This window comes from Stegodyphus dumicola, chromosome 1 (assembly GCF_044657685.1).
Source record: "Stegodyphus dumicola isolate Sdum_Otavi_A_Nest chromosome 1, ASM4465768v1".
In the NCBI taxonomy this organism is placed as follows: domain Eukaryota; kingdom Metazoa; phylum Arthropoda; class Arachnida; order Araneae; family Eresidae; genus Stegodyphus; species Stegodyphus dumicola.
The window spans coordinates 40,731,583-40,752,715 of NC_140768.1; the positions used below are offsets into that span (position 1 = coordinate 40,731,583).

Genomic DNA, 21,133 nt, shown 5'->3' on the forward strand with positions numbered 1-21,133 from the left:
TCTGCAGTTGCAGCAGACCAAAATATGCTAGTTTAGCGTAGTAAAAAGTAAGATGCTTTTATTAACAATATCGTTTATTTATTTATTCTTTTAATGAGAGTAGGAACAGTTAGTTCAGCGAGTACATTTTGCAAGTAAGCGTTCTTCGCGTAGTGGAATACATCAGGCCTCAATTCTCAAAAACTATACGTTATTTCCAGTTGCCAGATTTTACATTTAATGGAATAATATAATAAATGCATAAACACAAAATTGCAATGGGAAAGTGCTCCATCAGCTAAACGATAAAGTTACAAGTATGGAGCAGCCCCAAGCCTACTCATTCTATTTTCCCATCTTCAGTAGCAGTTGTGCACATAAGCTCAGTCCATATCTTTATCTCTAAAACTGTAAGCACCGTATTTGTATTATTAAATATGTGATTAAACTGTATTGGCAGGCTGCATAAAATTGCTTTGGACACCAAATGTTACCTGTCAGTTTGAGACCACAGATGTAGGTAGTTAGCATGTTCAATTCGTAGCAAATGAAAGATCCCCGTTTCGAATCCTGCAAGTGACACTTGATTTTTCATATTTCTTGTTTCTTAAAATGTAATATTTTGAAAAGTTTTCAGGTGTTAAGCTGTTATTTGATTGTAAATTTTTCTGTCAATATCTTGTAAGAAAGGTAATGAATGCTGATTTCACTTATGGCCTGCACCGAATTTCGCTATTATCTCTGTTAGTTTTGTCAGGCAGTTAATTTAAATTTTTCAATGTTTAGAATTTGTCAGAGTGTTGTCTGTGATCATCCATATTTCTAATCAAGCTATATGTGTAGGTATTTTCCATGAAATTTTGTAGTCATGATACGTGCTTGAAACTGTAGTACTTCTAAACCTGAACTTTGAATACAGTTTCATAGGTGAGGTGATTCATCACTGGTACCTGCAGTCAAGGCTCCTTCAGGTTTCTTGTTTTGATTTGCTAAATTCACTAAGAAGTGCATATAATCACTACATAGTGTTTTACAAAATCTATCAAGCACATCCTGTTACTGAAGATACCATTTATTGCATATACGTAGTTAGAATAAAAATAACTTCTATAATTTTTCTGATTCATGAATATTTAGTCCAAACGGGCTTTGTCCTTGAAGGACTATTGTTTTCATTTTGTGATTTTGCGTTGATTCACTACAAACGACGAATCACTTTTCAAACTGTTGCCACAAACATCACCCTGTGTTCTATTTAAAGAAATTAATTTATGAAAAATCTGCATAAATGTATGTATATTTCTTGCATTGTGATAAAACAATGGTACATAGAGCCAGTGAATTTTGAATGACGTAATCCTTCTACAAATATGGGTATGTGGAAGACCAAATTTGATATTTGGAATTTGTTTTATTATCAATTTCCTATTTTATAAAACTTTAAAGAATTTTTGATTAACAAACTCAAGGATTTCAAGGCAAGAAAGGCAACATTGTACAGAAAAAACTCTTTTTATCTCCAGCGCACAGAACTGTGTATCGGAAATTCTAAAGATATGCTCATTTTAAAATTATTTTGCGACATTGCTATTGAACTGAATTTTATGGTTTAAATGCAAATAACATGATATTTAATAAATAAAGGTAACATGCAAAATGTTAAAAAAGCACCTTTGGATGTAATTTAAAATCTGAAACCTTTCATATTTTTTTTTTAAATATTGAAATCAGTGGCTTATGCTTCTGTTTGGCATCCCTGGATTTTGAAGATATGCTTAGTCCTATGCATCATACTTTTGAATTTCTGAGCAGCGGAATGTCACTTAGCATGTTCTAGTTATATAATTTATGAATAATCGATATTGACGAATTTATCAAACTCGAAATACTTATAAATATAGTAAAAATATTGCTATTCTACACTGATAAGTTTTTCTTTTATCATTTCATTTAAATATCTTTAAGAAAAAGTATGTAGCATTTATCTCATAAACATACTGATGTGGTGAAACTTTGTAATGCTAATCATATAGTTTTAATTTGTTTCACTGATGTATAATATACTTCAGTGTCATGTTCAATTTATATTAAGGAAAGATATTTTCCTTTCTAAATATAGGATAAAAAAAGCTCATAAAAAGCGGAGGCATAAGCGTAAATTTAATGTGAAACATCCTTCACAGACAAATATTCTCCATGATCCACAAGGTTTTAACAAATCTTTTTTGGAGGTAAGATTTTACTGATATGATTTTTATTCATTTTTGTTTGAATTGTTCCTTAACATTTCTTTTCAAACTTTTAAAATTCATGTTTAACAAACAAATTTGAAATTTCAGATTTCTACTTAAAATCTTATAGCAAAACATTTTGCCCACATATTGTTAAAATATTGCCTGATCAAGAAGTCCAAATCCTACAATATGTTATAAGTTCTAAATAAGTTGAGGAGAAAGAGAGTACATTTTTCAAAAAATAAAAAGTAGCAGTTTTCAATGGAAATTGTATTGTTGCTGTACTGCAATTAAATGACCATTTTCTAATGAATCTACTTATGCTAAATCTTCCATAGAGGAAAATAGAAAACTTGTTCTTTTCTGAATCCTCATTTTGTGTGAGGTAAACTTTTTTCTAAAATGTATTTACATGTTGATTAGCTTAAGAAAAATGCAATAATATAGATTCTTTAACAAATAGAACTCATGTCTTGCATTTTTTAAGAAAAACAATAAATACTTCTAGAGCTGAGTTTTAACAAAAATTACGAAATGCGTTAAATAACTGAAGATAAAGTTGCTGCTCCCATTGTTAAATGTAAGTGTGAGAAAAATACTTTCTGCACCTGTTTTCCATCATTTCAATCATTCTTTATGCACTTTTATTATGTAGAATTTCATTAATCTCTGTTTTACAATAAGTGATGATCTGTTTATCACATTCTTCAAAGTTTACGAATTTAGCCTTTGTTTTCTAATTTGGAAATGTTCATGGAAACTCTTTGTTAGATATAATTTTGATGTATCTAAAATATATATATAATATATATATAAATATAAAATTAAATATATGTAACAATAATATATAATTTTGATAGGACACTTGTCATACCCATCAAAATTTTCCTGAAGTGCTCTTGTCATTCCTTGAAGTAATGGTGGACAGCCGGGTTTCATACTTGCTCTAGATTGGCTGTTGCAATGTTTTTAGTGACTTACATGTTCCAAATATTTTGTCATAATAAATCACCAGCAATTGGAATTTTTTCACCTTATCCTCTTCAAGATGATCACAAACGTAATAGTTCACAAACGTAATAGTTCAGTAAAAGCCCAACTATCCAGCATTCAACTAACTAGAATGCTCAGACTGTAGTGGCCCAGTTATTACATGAGAAATAATTATTTTTTATTACAAGTATTTTATATTTTTTCATGTGTTTAATTATTTTATAAAATGGCAACAATATGTATTTCATATTTATATTTACATTTCTTAATGCTGAATGGCAATGAGTTCTGATTCATGATTGCTTGATTTTGGTTTCCAAACGTTGCTATTCTAGTAGCGTCATATTTCTATAGCTGGAAAATAAAAAGCAATAACCTTAGCTATTTGTTTATAATTCATGCTGTTGCTAATCATAATTTAATTTTGAACATTAGTAGCCAAGGCTATATATATATATATATGAAAAAAAAATTACTTGTAGAAGTTGAGGAAATGTAAATAAATAAATAAATAAATAAATAAATAAATTAGTAAATGAGAGATTAGTAACCCCATCATAGAGCTCGCAAAAGTATTAACACATATACATTGTCATCAAACAGTGTGATTTCGAGCCAGTAATGAATAAGCAGAACATCAAAACACAATTGTAAGAAGTTCGTTTTGGTTTAATGTAAATTCTTGACAAGCCGAATTAATTTTTGTAAAGATGAATATAAGTTCTATTTTATCCTCACATTTTGAAAGTGTTTTAGTATGCATAAGTAATTTCAAAGTTACAGAATCTGGGCATCAATAAAAAATATATATGCGCGTTTGAAAACAAATAAATAGTGGCAGTGGAATATGAAAATTCCGAAGTGATTTAAGTTTTTTTTATATGCTATATCTGTAATTTGTATATCTTTATTATCTAACTAAATAAAGAATAATTTGCTTGTTTAAACTTCTGCTGGAATGCTTAATGACATCTTTGCCAACTTTCATGTTCAGCAGGATTTTGCAAATTGGATCAGCTGTTTTACGTTATGTTTAAGACCTTTGAATGTATTGGCTTTGATGTCTAAAAGGCAATTTGTGTTCCCCTCAAAAAAATCGTGTTTTAAATATAGTGTTTTGATATTCAGGTGGTTATCAAATCAGATGACAGTTTTTATAATTTTACAATGGAAAATTTCCCCACTGATTTGACTTTTCTAATGCAAATTCCTATTTTTATATACACAATCAACTATCCAGAATTCGACATTTCTTGAGCTTTCCGAATTGTCAAGCTTTTACTCTGTGAAATTGTAATTTTGAAGTTTTCACCTTATTTTTTCTGGTTTTATTTAATTTTTTGTTTTGTTAGAATAATGAATCTAACTTATTATGTGTTTTAACTTTTCGTGTGTTACCAGTGTTTTATTTAAGCATTGCTAATGATGTTTTCCTCCAATTTATAGCGAGTATTCTATTTGTTTTGTATATATATAGTGATTTTTGCAGTTTATCTGTTCCTTTTGCTTTTAAACTGTACTATGTTTAGGATGAACATGAATCAGAAGAGATGAAAAGGTATGTGAATGAAGACATCAGCTCATCTCAGGATGAAAAAGAGCAGCTTCAAGGTCCCATGCCTGAAGCATGTGAAAATGAAGAATGTATGCCTGATAGCAGTAACAAGGCCCTTAATAAATACTGGCATCAACGATACCGTTTGTTTAGCCTATATGATGAAGGAATACAGTTAGATGAAGGTAATAATTCCATTTTTCTTTTTATAGATGTTATTTGGAGGTACTCTATTATTATTATTTTTTTTTTCAAGTAGGTATTCTGTTCAGTAGATACCTGATTGTTTAATATTTTATGCAAAAAATTTCTTTTTAATATGCAATTTTTTATAGATTCATTATCAGTGTGTTATATATGAATATTTTTTTTTTAGATATAGGTTTAAGATTACCATTTCTTGGTTAAAGTTAGTTATAGACATGTACATACTTACAGGTATCAATAAATATTATTTGCCTTTGCTTTTCATATATATTCAAGTGATAAAAAAAATCATGGGATACACGTTTACTATTGTGCAAGGCTTGCATCTAGCCAGGTGATGTCATGTGGAATGACTTTGGACTATCTGAATGGCTATCCCTAATTGACATGTTATTGTAGTTTCTGAATCGTATGCACAGATGGATCTTTCAATTATGTAAGCATTCCATTGGGATTGTTTAGTGAACAATGATGGCCAAATAATTCATCAGAATTGTTTGGTATCCTTCTGAAACCAATCATTAGCAATCTTGGCCGTATATGTGGTAAATTCTATTGTTCTTCAGATAGGTTAAGTTTATGAATGGCTAAAAATGATCACCAGGCAGCTGAGTTCTCATTTCATCACATATTTAGCAGGATCGAAGCTTTCAGATTACATCCTAAAAACATATTTTATACAATTATGAAGCTACTAGCAGGTTGAAGAATGCCATTTTTATAATTTAGGTCAATGGGTTCATGTCTGAATCTTGCATCAGATCATAGCAATTAGTGTGGCTCAGCAAATCTGATTGTGTTCTACCTCTTTGGAGTTCAGTTAATGTTTTCATGAGCAAAGCAGGTACCACAAGATATATAACAGTTGTGATGATATGGTTGATAATGTTAAATGTTCAAACAATTTTAGAAATTGAATATCCTATTCATTAGGGGTTCAGCAATCATTCCACAATAAAATCAGATAATTCATATCAGTTTATAATCAGTTATTGCTTTCTGGTGTAAGCGATAACACGTCAAGCTGGCATTCGAAGAATCCTTGTTTCAAATCCCAGTGATCGAAGAGCCCTTTTCTCAGTTCTTCTACTCCTAATAATGTAATGAACTTTACAATAGTGCTCAACTAAAATGTGGTATGCAATAATTCATCACGACGTGGATTTGGCTGACTGAATTTCATCACTCCTCAGCCACCTTTTAAGAAGGGAGAATATAAGGAATTATTGCACTTCCCCATGTGTGCCTTCCTAATAGGCTTACAAGACCAAAACTTATATACTGTTGTTATTTATAAAACTTTTACACAATGCTCATCATATTTGAAAATTTGCAAACTGCTTTCCCTTGATTTTTGGTATTTGAATATATGTATGATGTACACTTTGGCATTGTAAAAAATTAATTCAGATATAGCAATTTAAAGAAATATTAATCCCAGTCCTTTCATTCTCTTTAGCTTAATTATAGTTTCTATAAAGTGCAGTTATAAAATCATAATACTGGATAATACTTGTGCAAATTCAGCTGTAAATTATATTAACATATAAAAAAATATTATTAAATGCAGCATAATAGCTGCGTGGCATTGCAGTTTCATAAGTTATTGTCATATGAGTTATTCCAGACTCAAAAAAATACCACAAATGCAGGTGACATGCTAAACCACACAGGCATGCTGTGAGTAAAATCAGTGCTGCTGCAACTAGTATAATAAATACAGTTTTCCAGTATAATTACTTGTTTCTGTTTCATCACAACAAATACATTTGCAAGAACAATACTATATTGTATTTTAATGTTTTACTAAACTAAAGTTAGTGTTTGAGTTAAGTTAGTATTTGATAAAAAGATATTATTTGAGGTAAAAATATTTTTTAACCCATGGTTAAGTGGTTGAACTTGATTAGCAAAGGTAATGAAGTCTCTTCGAGCAATGCAACAGAGTCTCTTCGAGCAAGATCTAGTAATCGGAAAGAAAGAGGCATATATTATGCAAAAAGGAAAATACAGCGAGTCATTTCTCCAGTTTAGTTTTACTTTTAACAACTGTGATGGTAGTAAATAATCTCTTTATTTAATTTGCAATAATAATTTGGCTATGGAGAGTATGAAACCAGTAAAATAAGAAAAAAGTCATATATAATCCAAGCATCATCCTTCATGTGTCAATTAATGAAAAGACTATTTCGAATGATTATTAAAATCTTTGAATAAAGAAAAACAGTATTTTGAGAAATTTCTGTTAGCAAAAAATATTTATTAGTGTCATGCGTTTCATATCTTTTGCTGAAATAAAAGCTGTATACCAATGGAGAAGATCCTGTTGTGAATAAAATGGTAGAAATACTTTACAGACAATAAAGTACCATCGTAAAGTAGAAAATCTCATATTACCTGTTGTGAATAAAATGGTAGAAATACTTTACAGGCAATTGTAAATATGAGAATAAAATTTTAAAAATTTCTTTGACAAACAATATACAATATATATTACTGATAGAATTTCTAAAATTAGTGATGACCAGTTCTAGCAGTTTATGCATCTTGAAATATGTCCAAGAACTTAAGGCAATATATTAAAACAGCATAAACATACAATTAGAATAGTGCAAATAGAAATACACTTTACAGAATTTTACAAATGTATATTGTGGGACATCCAAATTCAGTAATAATATAGAGAGTTAAACTTTTAGGAACAAATTGAGTGAATATTAATTCTCTTGGCGTTGTTCCTGTTAACAAATTAAGAAAAAAAATTGGAAACAATTTTATAATGAGGCATAGGTTAGCTCAGAACCTAAGCTTGTTGATAATCTGTCAATCCTTGCCACCAGGTGATTTTTTGCTGTAAATGTGTAGAAGGTTTGTATGTTGTTATCGAAGATTTTAAGGTGGTGGTCTCTGGTAAGTGGGCAGATGGTAAGATAATTGTAAGGGATACTAATTTCTCTAAAGGCATAGAGGTTGATTTTGCTGACACCATGCCTATTAAAGTGTTCACAAAAGGGACTATATCAAGTTAGTTCTGGAGAACTGATACTTCAAATCATACTTTGAAAAGTACTATTGCATTCCTTGTAAAAATGAAGACAGTAATTGCATATATACATTTTCAACTTATTCGTGCAAAGTCCTGTGACATGTCACCTATGGAGGTAGGAAGTAAGAAAGAGAGGCCCTAAAGATTTTTCCCCATACACTGCTTTGAAGCACTGGCATCCCTTTGTGGTGACCAAAACATTCAGTGTCTTACCGGTGAGATCAATGGGTTTTGACACTATCGGATGTTAACATTTTGTAATTACGTCGTAAATATACATATAAATGTATATATTTTCTTTTTCTACAATATTTCAGAGTCCTAAGTATGTGAAAAGAATAAATTTTTAAACATAATTTCATTCTGAATGGAATTAAATGTTACACTTTTCACAGAAGAGTTTGCTCAGAACAGTTTAATTTGAATGAAATATTTTCGCAAGTTTTCGTTAATTACATTAGAAAGAAATTTTAAGGTAATTTGATTTTATTCAGTTAAGGATTACAAAAATTAAGATCAAAGTTTATTGTTTTATTAATATTAAAGTTAGCATTATTTCTTTTCTATTTATAGAGCTTTTTCGTAAAATACTTTCTCAAATATGACATGATTTTTTAGCTTCTGAGGCATCTTTTAAATCGAAACATCTAAGTCAATTTATAATTAATGCTCTATTTGGTCCATTTCAAATTAGATTATATTTGAAATGGACCTTTTATGTTAATCGTGAAATACATTAAATATTGATGCTCATTTCCATGTACTTAACTTTCTCTGAATATTTCTGAAAGGGAAGAAAAAGAGGATTTTTTGTAATATATTATTCAAAACTTGTAACTGAGTTATTATAAAATGTAAGGGAATAATTCCTTTAATTATATATATCTGATTTTTTTTTACCCTTAATTTCACCAATACATATTTTAAAACTCATCTTTATTACTTAAGTATGCATCTCATAGTATTTGCTTTTGAACTCCTTTTAACCAATTGCTTTCTAGTACAAACTATTCTTGCTTAAATACTTTTATAAACGTATTTGTCAACAGGATTTCAACTTATGTTTACAATTCAATGTTAAAATTATTGTATATTTAGGTAATATTTATAATCATTATAAATTTAGATACATTTAATAATTAGATTTCTTCACAGTAACTTTCACAGGATTTTATGAATAAATAAATCCTTCATTTCAACTACATTTATAAATAATTTAATAAATATTTACATATTTTGTTAATGTCAGATACATGCTTTTTGGCAAGCATATGCATAAATACCCATACATATTTCACATTTTCATTTCCGGCATATGCAAATCTTTAATTTCTGTGCATTCATTATATTTTTCAAGTAAAGTAATTTACAATAATTTAGCATATATCCGGAATTTTTACGTAAGAAATATGTATAAATATAATTTGAATGAAACTTACATGCATTACTTTTAGTAACCACTCAAAGGTAAGTTTTTTTTTCCAAACCAAAAGTGATTATTTTTCAATTATATAAAAATAAAATGATGAGTTTAAAATGAGCAACTATAAAGCCTCTCCTCTAAAAATTTTTAAAAAGTAAATTTTACAATGATATGTGGATGACAAGAAAAATTAATTTTATTTAAAACATTTTGGCATTTGGAACATAAAATAAAAGTACTCTGTCAGGGGTATCGAGAGATGTATACAATTTTAAAGGTACCATAAGGTATTTTTCATTCTTTAAGCATAACATTTTTGCTAAAATCTGTGTTTTTGTAGTTCAGCAACTTAGAATTTTATAAAACAAATTCAAAATCAAAATCACTGTTATTAGTTATAGAAAAATAACAAAGTTGTGATTTTTGCATAAATCTCATTAAACTGTACAAATTGCTGTCATCCATCACACAATGAATGTTTCTTTTATGTGGTGGTGTCCCGTTTTTCAATTTGTATGGAACTGTTATGTGATAATAATAATGATAGGTCTGTTTTTATAAGAATATATTGTTTCCTGTTATTACTTACTGGAAAAAGATAATTCGATACACATCTAGTTTGGAGTAAGTCCATATAACTGGAATGGTTAATAACGTATACGAAGTATAACTGTTTAGCCATTGCCAGGAAGATGTGTATGTAAATATTTTTATAGTAGTTGCAGTTTTTTATTTATTTATTTATTTTTTTTTTTATTATTATTCTTGAGTGAGAGTATCTAAGTCAATCACCTATGAAATCAATAATTTTTTATGAAAGTGTGCCAGTCTAGTGTTTCGTTCTGTATTGTGTCTCTCCCTCCCCTTTTTTTCCTCCACCCCCCTTCATTAGAGCTCGTTTTGCTTTTTGTGCGGAAGAAATTACAAAGAGAAGGATCAGAGGTTGTGAGCATTTATCATTCATTTCCTTTAGTTTGCTAACTTGTAAAATATATTTTAAGTTTGAAATGTTCATTTATAACTCTTTAAACTCTAAATGAGTATTTTAATCATAAAATGTCTTTTTCAAAAACTTATTTTAAAAAGTAATCGCAAAGCTGTCTGAATATTTTTGCAAAAACCTAAAATATAATTCTTTTAATTTGTGAATGTTTAATTCACATTTTTTTTAACATAGCAAATTTAATTACTCTTTTTTCGTGTATGAGAATAATTTTTTAACAAAAATGCATTAAATTTATTGCATAGCTTTATTGTAGAATCCAGTTTATGTAACCATTGCAATTATTTAGCATTTTCTGTGCATGTCTATTGTCTTTTGATGGAAGACATAAATTGTGAATTTTTACACATTTTCTTTCCGCTTTTCATTAGTCATACTCTTGGATGTATATTCCATTGTCTTCTAAAATTAATTTTATGTACAAGCATCATAAAGAATGTTAATGTTAACATCTATAAAGAATTTATTTATTTGCAGTTTTTCAAATACTGAAATCCAATTGTAATGCATCCCAGCTACTTTGTATATGTTCTGTGAAGTGAGCAAGTGTGCTTGTTTGCATCAAAAGTGAAATAGGGTAAATTTTTAAAAATACGAGTTCTGGAGATTTTTTTTCATTGAAAATGGAAAACAGGGTAAAGAAAAGTACTTAAAGAGCACAGAAATTTCAATGCTAGAATTTTTTAACTACTCTTAGTATTTATTGATCCCACTGTATATAGCCAAACATAATCAAATTTGTATAGAGATTCAATTTAGGAAAAAAAAAAAAAAAAAAAGATGCTGTTGCAGTATTTCTAAACGTATTTGTTTATTCTTTCATTTGACATAAAATTACTTTGAAAATAATTTCATTGTTGGATATGCATTTTTTTTTTTTACATGAAATACTTTAACATATTTATACAAAAAGTTTCTTTATTTCTGAGAAAAATTCCTTATCATTTATTCCCTTTTATCTCCTCTATGTTGTTTTCTTCTTACTGACAGTGATTTTTCCTTGTACTGATTTTTTTTTAATGTAACTGTATTGAAAAAATGAGCAGTTTTTATTCAATAAATGTTATATATATATGTGTGTGTGTGTATAAACACAATTTTTTTTATTTAAGAACAAAATTATTCCAAATTATTTCTGTGCAATATGCTGCTGAAAATTACTCAGTATAGACAAAAAGTGAGAAATTTAGAATCGATTCTACAAAGACCCAAAAGTGAAATTTAATATCAGTAAATTTCATAATTCCATATAAATATCTAAAATAAATGAAAATCAGAATTAAAGAAATGTGAAATACTAAAACCTCAAAATATATAAAAACCACAAAAAATAATTAGAAATACAAACAAAGGAAAAGGAATGCAATCAGATCTGATTTTCAAAATTTTTAGGTGAAATGTTATAATTAAATAATTTAGAATGGTTCATCAGCTAATTTTGGATAACAGGAATGCAGTGGTTTTCAAAGAGGAGGGGTTTTCAATTGAATCTGTTGTACCTCCTGTTGATAACATGATATCAGATTTGATTATATTCGTCTTCCTTTGTTTGAATTTTTATTTATTTATTTATTTTTGGCTTTAGTATTTTTTGAGGTTTTAGTACTTCACGTCTTTAATTCTTCTGATTTTGGTTCATTTTACATACACTGCTCGACATTGAAAATGCAACACCAAGGAGGAGTGGTCAGAAATTTATGCAAATTTTAGAGTAGACGCACGTCACTGAGTTATGCGAATGACCTGAAATGCGCAGCTGTCCGACGCACGTGAAGTAAGATATAAGGGAAGAAACGTGCAGAATGGGCAATATTCATGTCGTTATTTCTGCCAGACGAATTATCAAAGAAAGTTGGTTTATCTCCCGCAGGATACGTGTAATAGGAGAGAATGCCAGGCCGCCATCAATGAAGGCCCTTCCAGCAGATATACGATTTTATGAGGAGCATAGTGGTCGGACTGAGAAGGCAGGTTTGTCCTTACATCAAATCGCAGCTGATACCCACATGGATGGGAGCACGGTGCATCGGCTATGGCGAGCATGGTTGGAACAAGGAAATGTGGGAAGAAGGAGGGGTGCAGGTGCAGCTAGAGTGACGTCAGTATGTTTGGATCGATGCATCCCCTGACAAGCTGTGGTGGTCCCGCAAGTCGTACTGCGATTCTGCAGCATGTGCAAGATACCCTAGATGTTCCCGTGTTGACCAGAACCAGTTCCCGTTGATTGGTTGAACGTGGCCTGCACTCACGGCGTCTATTAAGAAGATTGCCATTGACCTCACAGCATAGACGCCAACGTTTAGAATGGTGCCGGACTGGTGCAATGTGGATTACAGAATGGCAAAACGTCATGTTCTCAGATGAGTCACGCTTCTGTTTATCCAGTGACAGTCGCCATATATATTTGTGGAGACAGATGTAATGCGGCAGCAACTGTGGAACGCCCCACCATGCAACAACATGGCATAATGGTTTGGGGCGCTATTGCCTACAATTCCACGTCACCTCTAGTTCGTATTCAGGGCACTACGACGGCCCAACGATACTTGGATAATGTACTGCGACCGGTGGCAATCTCCTACCTACAGAGGCTGCCTATTGCAATTTTTCAGCAGGATAACGCCCGACCACACAGTGTTCGCATCTGCCAACATGCTCTGCAAGGTATACAGATGCTTCCCTGGCCACCGTACTCTCCTGACCTGTCACAATCGAACATGTGTGGGATGTGATTAGACGCCATTTGCAGACTCTGCCTCTGCCTCCTTCAGACGACGAACTGTGGCAAATGGTTGAAAGGGAATGGAGAGCCATCTTTCAGGACACCATCCGCACGCTTATTTACTCTATGCTTAGACGTGTTTCTTCGTACATCGCTGTCCGCGTTGGTTCTACATCCTACTGAGCCGACGCCATTCTCGCTTTGTATTCTGACTATAATTTTGAAATAAAGATCACTTATTGCTGCTTGCTGTCTCTGTCTTTTTTCCAAATTTCATCACTTTCTGACCACTCCTTCATGGTATTGCATTTTCAATGTTGAGCAGTGTATTTATAGGAAATTTCAAAATTTACTGATATTGAATTTCACTTCTTTTGGTTCTGTGGAATTGGTTTTAAACTTCTTACTTTTTGTATGTATATATATATCTCAGGATAAGTGTGTGCTTTAGTCAGTTATTTATTTGTATTTGTCTCTCTCTCTATATATATCTCAAGGTATGAGTAGTGATTGGTGTAATCCATCCAAATGTAATTACTTTTTATATACAGTCAAAAGTCGTTAATCCGGACTCGTCGGGACTTCGGCAATTCCGGATTATAGATCATCAGTTTAAATCTCGTAAATGGCATGCAGAAATTCTAAAATTAAAAATATGAAACCGTAATTTATGAAATAAAGAACAATTATGATCTAAAGGGTATCAAAATTTACAAAAAAAAAAAAAAAAAAAAAAAAAGCTTAATATTTATTTGTTTACTTTATTAAACATTTCTTTCAATGTAAGTTGTTTAAGTTGCTTCGTTTTATGTGATAATACTTTCTCTTTAATTCTATAAACAGACATACTTTCTTGTTCCGTTGTTCAAGTCCCGTAATTGCTGTGCCGAGAATACCGACTAACTTGTCAATCAAAATTTTTTCGTTTTCACTAACCTCTCTGTCCCCCTCAGGGGGCTCACTTCTGTGAGTACGGGTGTGGCAATCCCGAGGTACCCTAGCCCTTCAGGGGATCATCTTCTTGATGAGACGGGTGTCACGATCCTGGAGCCCCAGTGATCTATCCTCTTATCCGTCTCCTCTCCTCTTAACTGGAACTTTTTCCCTTCCCTTCTCCCTTGTGGTTTCTCTCTACGGAGTTTGGGGCTCGTCACGAGAAACTGGAACAACCCTTGCGTCCAATTTTCAAATGGCGAGAAAACTGCCCACGTGTTTGCCGTGCGTGGAGACCCGTGTCGCTGGAAAGGAGGGTCCTGGTAGTTGAGGGGCGAGGTACTGTCCCCAACACACTACTTTGGCCTCTGCTTCAGCTAAACGGGAGGCACCTTAGTCGTCCTCACGGGTGTCAATCGGCTGGTCACTAGTCCTTGTGTCAGTGGCTTGGGGTCAAGCTCTCGGGAGTACCTGCTTTCGGAAAAGCCGACTGTGGGGCTTCAGTTTGCGTATAGGTCCGGCTAGCCCTAACACAGGAATCTGTGTTCCCTTGTAGGGCTCCGTGGTGGGCGGGGCCGTCGGACCCGAATCTTTCTTCTCTTCAATATGGCTTCTTCACACATATATTTAATTAAAGATTTCGAGATCACTCCAGTTACTCAAGTCACTCCAGTCTCTCAACCTAGCTCTGAAACATCTACTACTAAACCAGTCACTCAACCTAGTTCTGAAACATCTACTAATAAACCAATCATTCAACCTAGTTCTGAAACGTCTACTACTAAAACAGTCACTCAACCTGTCACTCAACCTAGTTCTGAAAATTCTGCAAAAAAATTACGGACAGATGCAAATAAAAAAATCATCACAATAGTCCCCGTTTCCTAGTCATCTCTAGTCCTTCTGGCGAAATGCATAAGATGTCTCCTTTCGTAATAAATAAATACATCCAGTCTTGTATTGGTGAGCCGAGAAACATAAAGCGTCTCTGCTCCGGAGACTTGCTTATTGATACAAACTCAGCCACCCAGTCTGCTTCTTTACTTCAGATTACTCAACTTGGGCAAGCGAATGTCACTGTAACACCCCATAAGTCACTGAACTATTGTCATGGTGTAATCTCAGAATTCGACCTTCTGTATGTTTCTGAAGAAGAGATCGCTTCTGAGTTATCCGAACAAAATGTCTGCGGTGTAAGGCGGATCAAGATGCGTAAAGAAGGTAAGTTGATAGACACGAAACATGTGATCCTTACCTTCAACACGCCTGATCTGCCTAAGAATATTAAGACCGGATATCTAAATATTCCTGTAAGACCTTATATTCCAAACCCTATGCGATGTTTCCAATGCCAGCGTTTCGGCCATTCTAAGACGTCTTGTCGTGGCAGCCTCACGTGCGCCCGATGCTCACAGATTGGCCACGATTCTGATAATTGTACCGCTGCGCCTTTGTGTATAAATTGCAAGGGTGACCACCCAGCATTTTCTCGCTTGTGCCCAAAATGGAAATCGGAAAAAGAAATCCAGACTACAAAAGTTACTAGGAACATCTCTTACGCCGAAGCCAGAAGACTAGTCCAGAGCACACAGCTTCGACCAAATTCATCATACGCCAGTGCTGTTAAATCATATCGTACAGTTGCCACCCAAACATCAATAGGCACACAGACCCTACCAAATAAAACCCAACCGTCTACATCCAACAAGAAAAAAGAAAATGCAACCCATATAGTACAAAAGAAAGAAACAGTTATTCAAAGTAAGCCGAAAACTGCCACACAAAAAATATCAAATAAAAGTAGAAGTCGCAGCAATAGCTCTCTTGATGACATGATTTCTGAATCTGCGGATTCAGACTTTATGGAAGTGGAAGAGGGTCTGGAATTTCCCAGGCATCTACTTCCACGAAAAACAAAAGAACAGCACAGGAAAAACAAAAACCATTCATAATGGCCACCCTCGTGTCATGGAACTGTCGCGGTTTCCACCGAAATTTGCTTGACATCAAATCTATAATAAATGTGTACCATCCTGTGTGCTTAGCAATACAGGAAACAAATCTGAAACCAGAACACCATGCAAAACTTCGGAGGTTTTCTTTCGTCAGGAAGGATAACCTTGCAGGTGAGTGTGCCAGTGGAGGAGTAGGTCTCCTCTCCTCACTGGATTATCCCTCAAATGTACTTCCTTTGACGACATCCCTCCAAGTTGTCGCTACTCAAGTAAATTTTGATATTGTTCTTTCATTTGTTTCTTTGTATTTGCCTCCAAATGAGCACATTTATCAGCAAGATTTAAATAATCTAATAGAGCAGCTGCCTGAGCCTTTTATCATAATAGGAGATTTTAACGGCCATAGTCCACTCTGGGGTTGCAAAGATACAAATTGCCGAGGAAGACAAATTGAGCAGATGATCGAAGATCACAGCCTTTGTCTCCTAAATAATGGGCAAGATACGTACTTCCATGAGGCTTCAAGGACATTCCACGCTCTCGATCTTGCCATCTGTTCACCATCTCTGTTGCCATTTTGCACTTTTAGTGTCGGAAATGACCTGTACAACAGCGATCATTATCCTATTTTTGTGTCTCTTGCACGAAGAGGAGCAAACCCCGTGTCGAGAGTCCCTCGTTTTATCCTGGACAGGGCAGACTGGGAACTCTTCTCTTCCTCCGCAGACCTCACAGAGGAAATGGTAGAAGATGTGCATATCGATGACGCTGTGGAAGCTGTTATTAATACTATTATTCAGGCAGCTATGCTTTCGATTCCTAAAACATCAGGAAAAACACTAAAATATTCGAAACCGTGGTGGAATCGCGACTGTCATGAAGCACTGAAAAAACAGAAAAAAGCATGGGGTATTTTTCGTAGATATCCTACTCTGCGAAACCTCATAGCTTTTAAAAGAGCCAAAGCAAATGCACGGAAAGTAAGAAGGCAGAGCCAGAGGGATTCCTGGATTTCATATGTGTCCTCAATAACATCCTCTACGCCTAGTAAGCGGGTTTGGGAAAGAGTTCGAAAAGCATGTGGAATGTATAAAGACCACTCACTTTCCTTTCTGGAAAAAGATGGCCGAGTGATTAGCTCCATAGAAGAAATTGCAAATACAATTGGTGAGACATTTGCTGCCGTTTCTTCCAGCCGAAATTACTCACCTGCATTTCTTTCTATCAAGCAACGCTCTGAGAAAAATCCCATCGCTTTCAACTCTTCCAACTTTGAGCCGTACAATAGAGACTTTACTATGGTTGAATTAAAGAGAGCTTTGTTGCAGACACATAGGTCTTGTCCGGGTCTGGATGGTGTGTATTATGAAATGCTAAAGCATCTGTCCTATAAGTCACTGAGTGCCCTTCTCACACTTTACAATAGAGTGTGGAAGGAGCGTACATTTCCCAGTGCATGGAGGAGAGCTGTTGTCATTCCTATTGCGAAGCCAGGGAAAGACCCGAGGAATCCCTCGAACTATCGGCCAATTGCCCTTACCAGTTGTGTTTGCAAACTGTTTGAAAAGATGGTAAACAGCCGCCTAGTCTACTTCTTGGAAAAGAATAATATTATGTCGCCTTATCAGAGCGGTTTTCGAAAGGGGAGAACGACCGTAGACAATATGCTTCTATTAGAGACATCTATTCGAAAAGCCTTTGTCAGAAGAAGTCACCTTGTCTCAATATTCTTCGACATTGAGAAAGCTTATGATAAGGCATGGAGATACGGTATACTCCGGGATCTTCACGAGAGTGGCTTGCGCGGCAACCTACCAATTTTCATACAGAATTTCTTGAACGCTAGAACTTTTCAAGTAAGGATTGGCTCTGTTTTTTCGGATGTTTTTCAACAGGAAGAGGGTGTGCCTCAAGGCTGTGTGCTTAGTGTAACGCTGTTCAGTTTAAAAATAAATTCTGTATTAAAAGAACTTCCTCCTACCATCTTGGGATCACTATATGTAGATGATTTACAGATTAGCTGTCGAGGAGCAGACATGAGATACATAGAGAGGCAATTGCAGATGGCTCTGAATAAGATCCAAGAATGGTCAGACAAACAGGGATTTACTTTTTCGAAACAGAAAACTGTGTGCGTGCACTTTTGTAGGAAGCGAGGTCTCCATGCTGAACCTGAGTTATATCTAAATGGTACAATTATTCCAGTAGCGCCCGAAGTAAAATTTTTAGGAGTGACGTTCGACCAGAAATTGACTTTCCTTTCTCATGTTTTAAACCTGAGAAAGAAGTGTCTCAAAACACTAAATATTTTAAAAGTGTTGGCGAACACCTCCTGGGGTGCAGAGCGTTGCTCCATGCTTTGCATTTACAGAGCGCTTATCCGCTCTAGACTGGACTATGGCTCAGCTGTTTATGGATCCGCTCGCTCATCTGTTTTGTTAAAACTGGATCCTGTTCACCATCAGGGTTTGCGGATTTGTTCAGGAGCTTTCAGGACTTCTCCTGTCCAGAGCCTGTATGTTGACTCTAACGAACCATCACTTTATCTGAGGCGTGAGCAATTGTCCCTTTTGCAATATTTTAATATTCTATCACAACCTGAACATCCCAATAAGCTATGCTTACTTGATAATGAGTGTAATACATTATTTGAAACACGTCCATCCTGTATTCCTACCTTTCCTTTAAGACTTCGCCCTATCATTGAGGAATATTCCCTCTCTGATATGCGTCCCCAAGCAGTACAGAATTTTGAATTCCCACCTTGGGAAAATGCACGGATTCAGCTTCTTGATGTTTTCAAGCATCACGTCAAGGCAAGCACCAATGACATCATTTATAGACAACTCTTTGCTGAGCACAGGCACAAATATAGCAGTTATCTTCCAGTTTATACAGATGGATCCAAGTCAACAGATCATGTCGGGATGGCATTCGTAATTGAAGACTACATGGAGGGCAGACGCTTGCACCATGCCTCCTCTGTCTTAACATTGGAATTAACTGCAATATATTATTGTCTTTTGTACATCTCTAGGCTCTGCCACAAAAAGTTTATAGTTTATACAGACTCCTATAGTGCACTGAAATCTTTAGAAGCTTTTTCTAACACTCAAAACCCAGTCATAGTGGATGTTCTCAAGATACATATAAACCTAACGAGTCGTGGATATGAAATTCTGTACTGCTGGGTTCCCGGTCATGTGGGAATTAAAGGGAATGAGCTGGCAGATATCACAGCCAAATCTGCTGTTGAACTGTCCAATCGCCTCATCCCTTTTGGAGACATCTGTTGTGTTGTGAAAAAGAAGATACGAAAAAAATGGCAGCAATTTTGGGATGTTCAGCGTCAAAACAAGTTAAGACAAGTAAAGCCTAGAATTGAGCATTGGGATTTTGCTGGAAATCGTAAAGAAGAAGTTCTTTTGACTCGCCTCAGAATTGGTCACACAAGAGTGACACATGGCTACCTTTTAAAAGCAGAGAATGAGCCTGTTTGTTCAAATTGTAATGTTTGTCTATCTGTCCGTCATATTTTAATTGAGTGTCCATATTTTAATAATCTTCGTCAGAAGTATTTTAATAGCTGTGACTTACCTCTCGACCGTTTAATCGGAAAGGAGGTGAATTGTAATTTATTTTATTATTTAAAAGAGACTGGCTTTTATCACCTAATGTAATTTGTTTTGAAAATTGTGTCTTGAATTTTAAATGTGTGGTTTTAACTTGTTTTTATATGACTTCATCCTCTGGATTTGACACATTTGTCTACTTGTTTTTATTTATTGTATTTTAATTTCATCAATTGTACTCACCCCATCTCGCGTTTGGCGCACTATAATCAACTTTGGTTTTGCGCCATAATCTCTCACTCACTCACTCACTAACCTCTCTGTCACCTTCTTGATGTCTTTATCCATTTTTTGCAGCAATTCCACTTTTTGTTTGATGGACATTGAAACATACTTTCGTTTTGTAGATCCTTTGGGAGCTCCAGCATCGGGAATTCTATTTGACATAATCGCAAGTTTACTTTTATAAAATTGCTCTTACAGTCTGCAAAAAATAATAAGCCGCATCCAATTCGAAGATTAAGGAACAACACAATCATCAACATTAACTGAAATAGATAATTAGATAATTTTAGATTATACCGTCCGTTATGCATTAAACACGCAAGCGAAAACGTATTCTGCACTTGTGCACACGCATATGCGCAGTCGTAAAGGTCTTACGCGCACGCGTAAACACCTATGCGCATGTGTCAATGCGGTGCATGCGCAAAAAGTTTTTAGCTTTGAGGTCCGGATTATAGATCATTCCGGATTATGGGTATCCGAATTTAATGACGTTTGACTGTATATATATATATATATATCAAGATATAAGTATGCTTTAGTTGGTTAGTTATTTGTAATCCATCCAAATATAATTTAAAAATCAGATATGAGAAAATGTAAACAAAACTTAGAAATTGAAAAACTCTCTAATCCACACAACCCTTGGTACCAAAGTGTGTGGATGATCGAAATTTTGCTGTACCACTTTTGCTAGTTAGTTTGTATGACAATTTTTCTTTTCTTTTCGTTTCAGAGTCATGGTTTTCCGTAACCCCAGAAAAAATAGCTCAACATATTGCTGAGAGGTGTGCCTGTGGTATTATAGTAGATGCTTTCTGTGGAGCTGGAGGCAACACAATTCAGTTTGCTCATACATGTAATCATGGTATGTTTAAGTATTGTGTACATTTAGTTTTTTCTTGGCAGTACGTGGGATAGCACGAGCCCCCCCCTCCTCCCAAAGCATAAAAAATATTTTCTTTCATTAAAGGTATCCCTTTTAAACCATATAATAAAAATATGCTGTATCATAATTAAATTAGCTAAATAAATGAATTTTGGTCTATGTAAAGCAGTAATTTATTTTTGATTTTAAGAGTTGTTCCAGTGCTGCCATACACATTAGTGTGCAAAACTTAAGCAACAAATTCATTTTTCAACGTACAACCATGCAGCTGCTGAAATGGGCTTTTTATAATCAGTACAATGTAAAGTCAGTAGAAAGGTGATGCAAATATCAGCAC

General features: G+C 34.0%; 1 protein-coding gene across 2 annotated transcripts in view; it reads left to right on the forward strand.

The window, feature by feature from the left end:
- The window catches only part of Tgs1 (Trimethylguanosine synthase 1), a 64,170-nt gene that overhangs the window by 23,720 nt on the left and 19,317 nt on the right, over positions 1-21,133 (forward strand). For both annotated transcript variants that reach the window (XM_035355052.2, XM_035355053.1), the window contains 3 exons: positions 2,099-2,210; positions 4,736-4,946; positions 20,644-20,775. In XM_035355052.2, the coding sequence (XP_035210943.1) occupies positions 2,099-2,210; positions 4,736-4,946; positions 20,644-20,775 (455 nt within the window). The remainder of the gene's footprint in view (positions 1-2,098; positions 2,211-4,735; positions 4,947-20,643; positions 20,776-21,133) is intronic.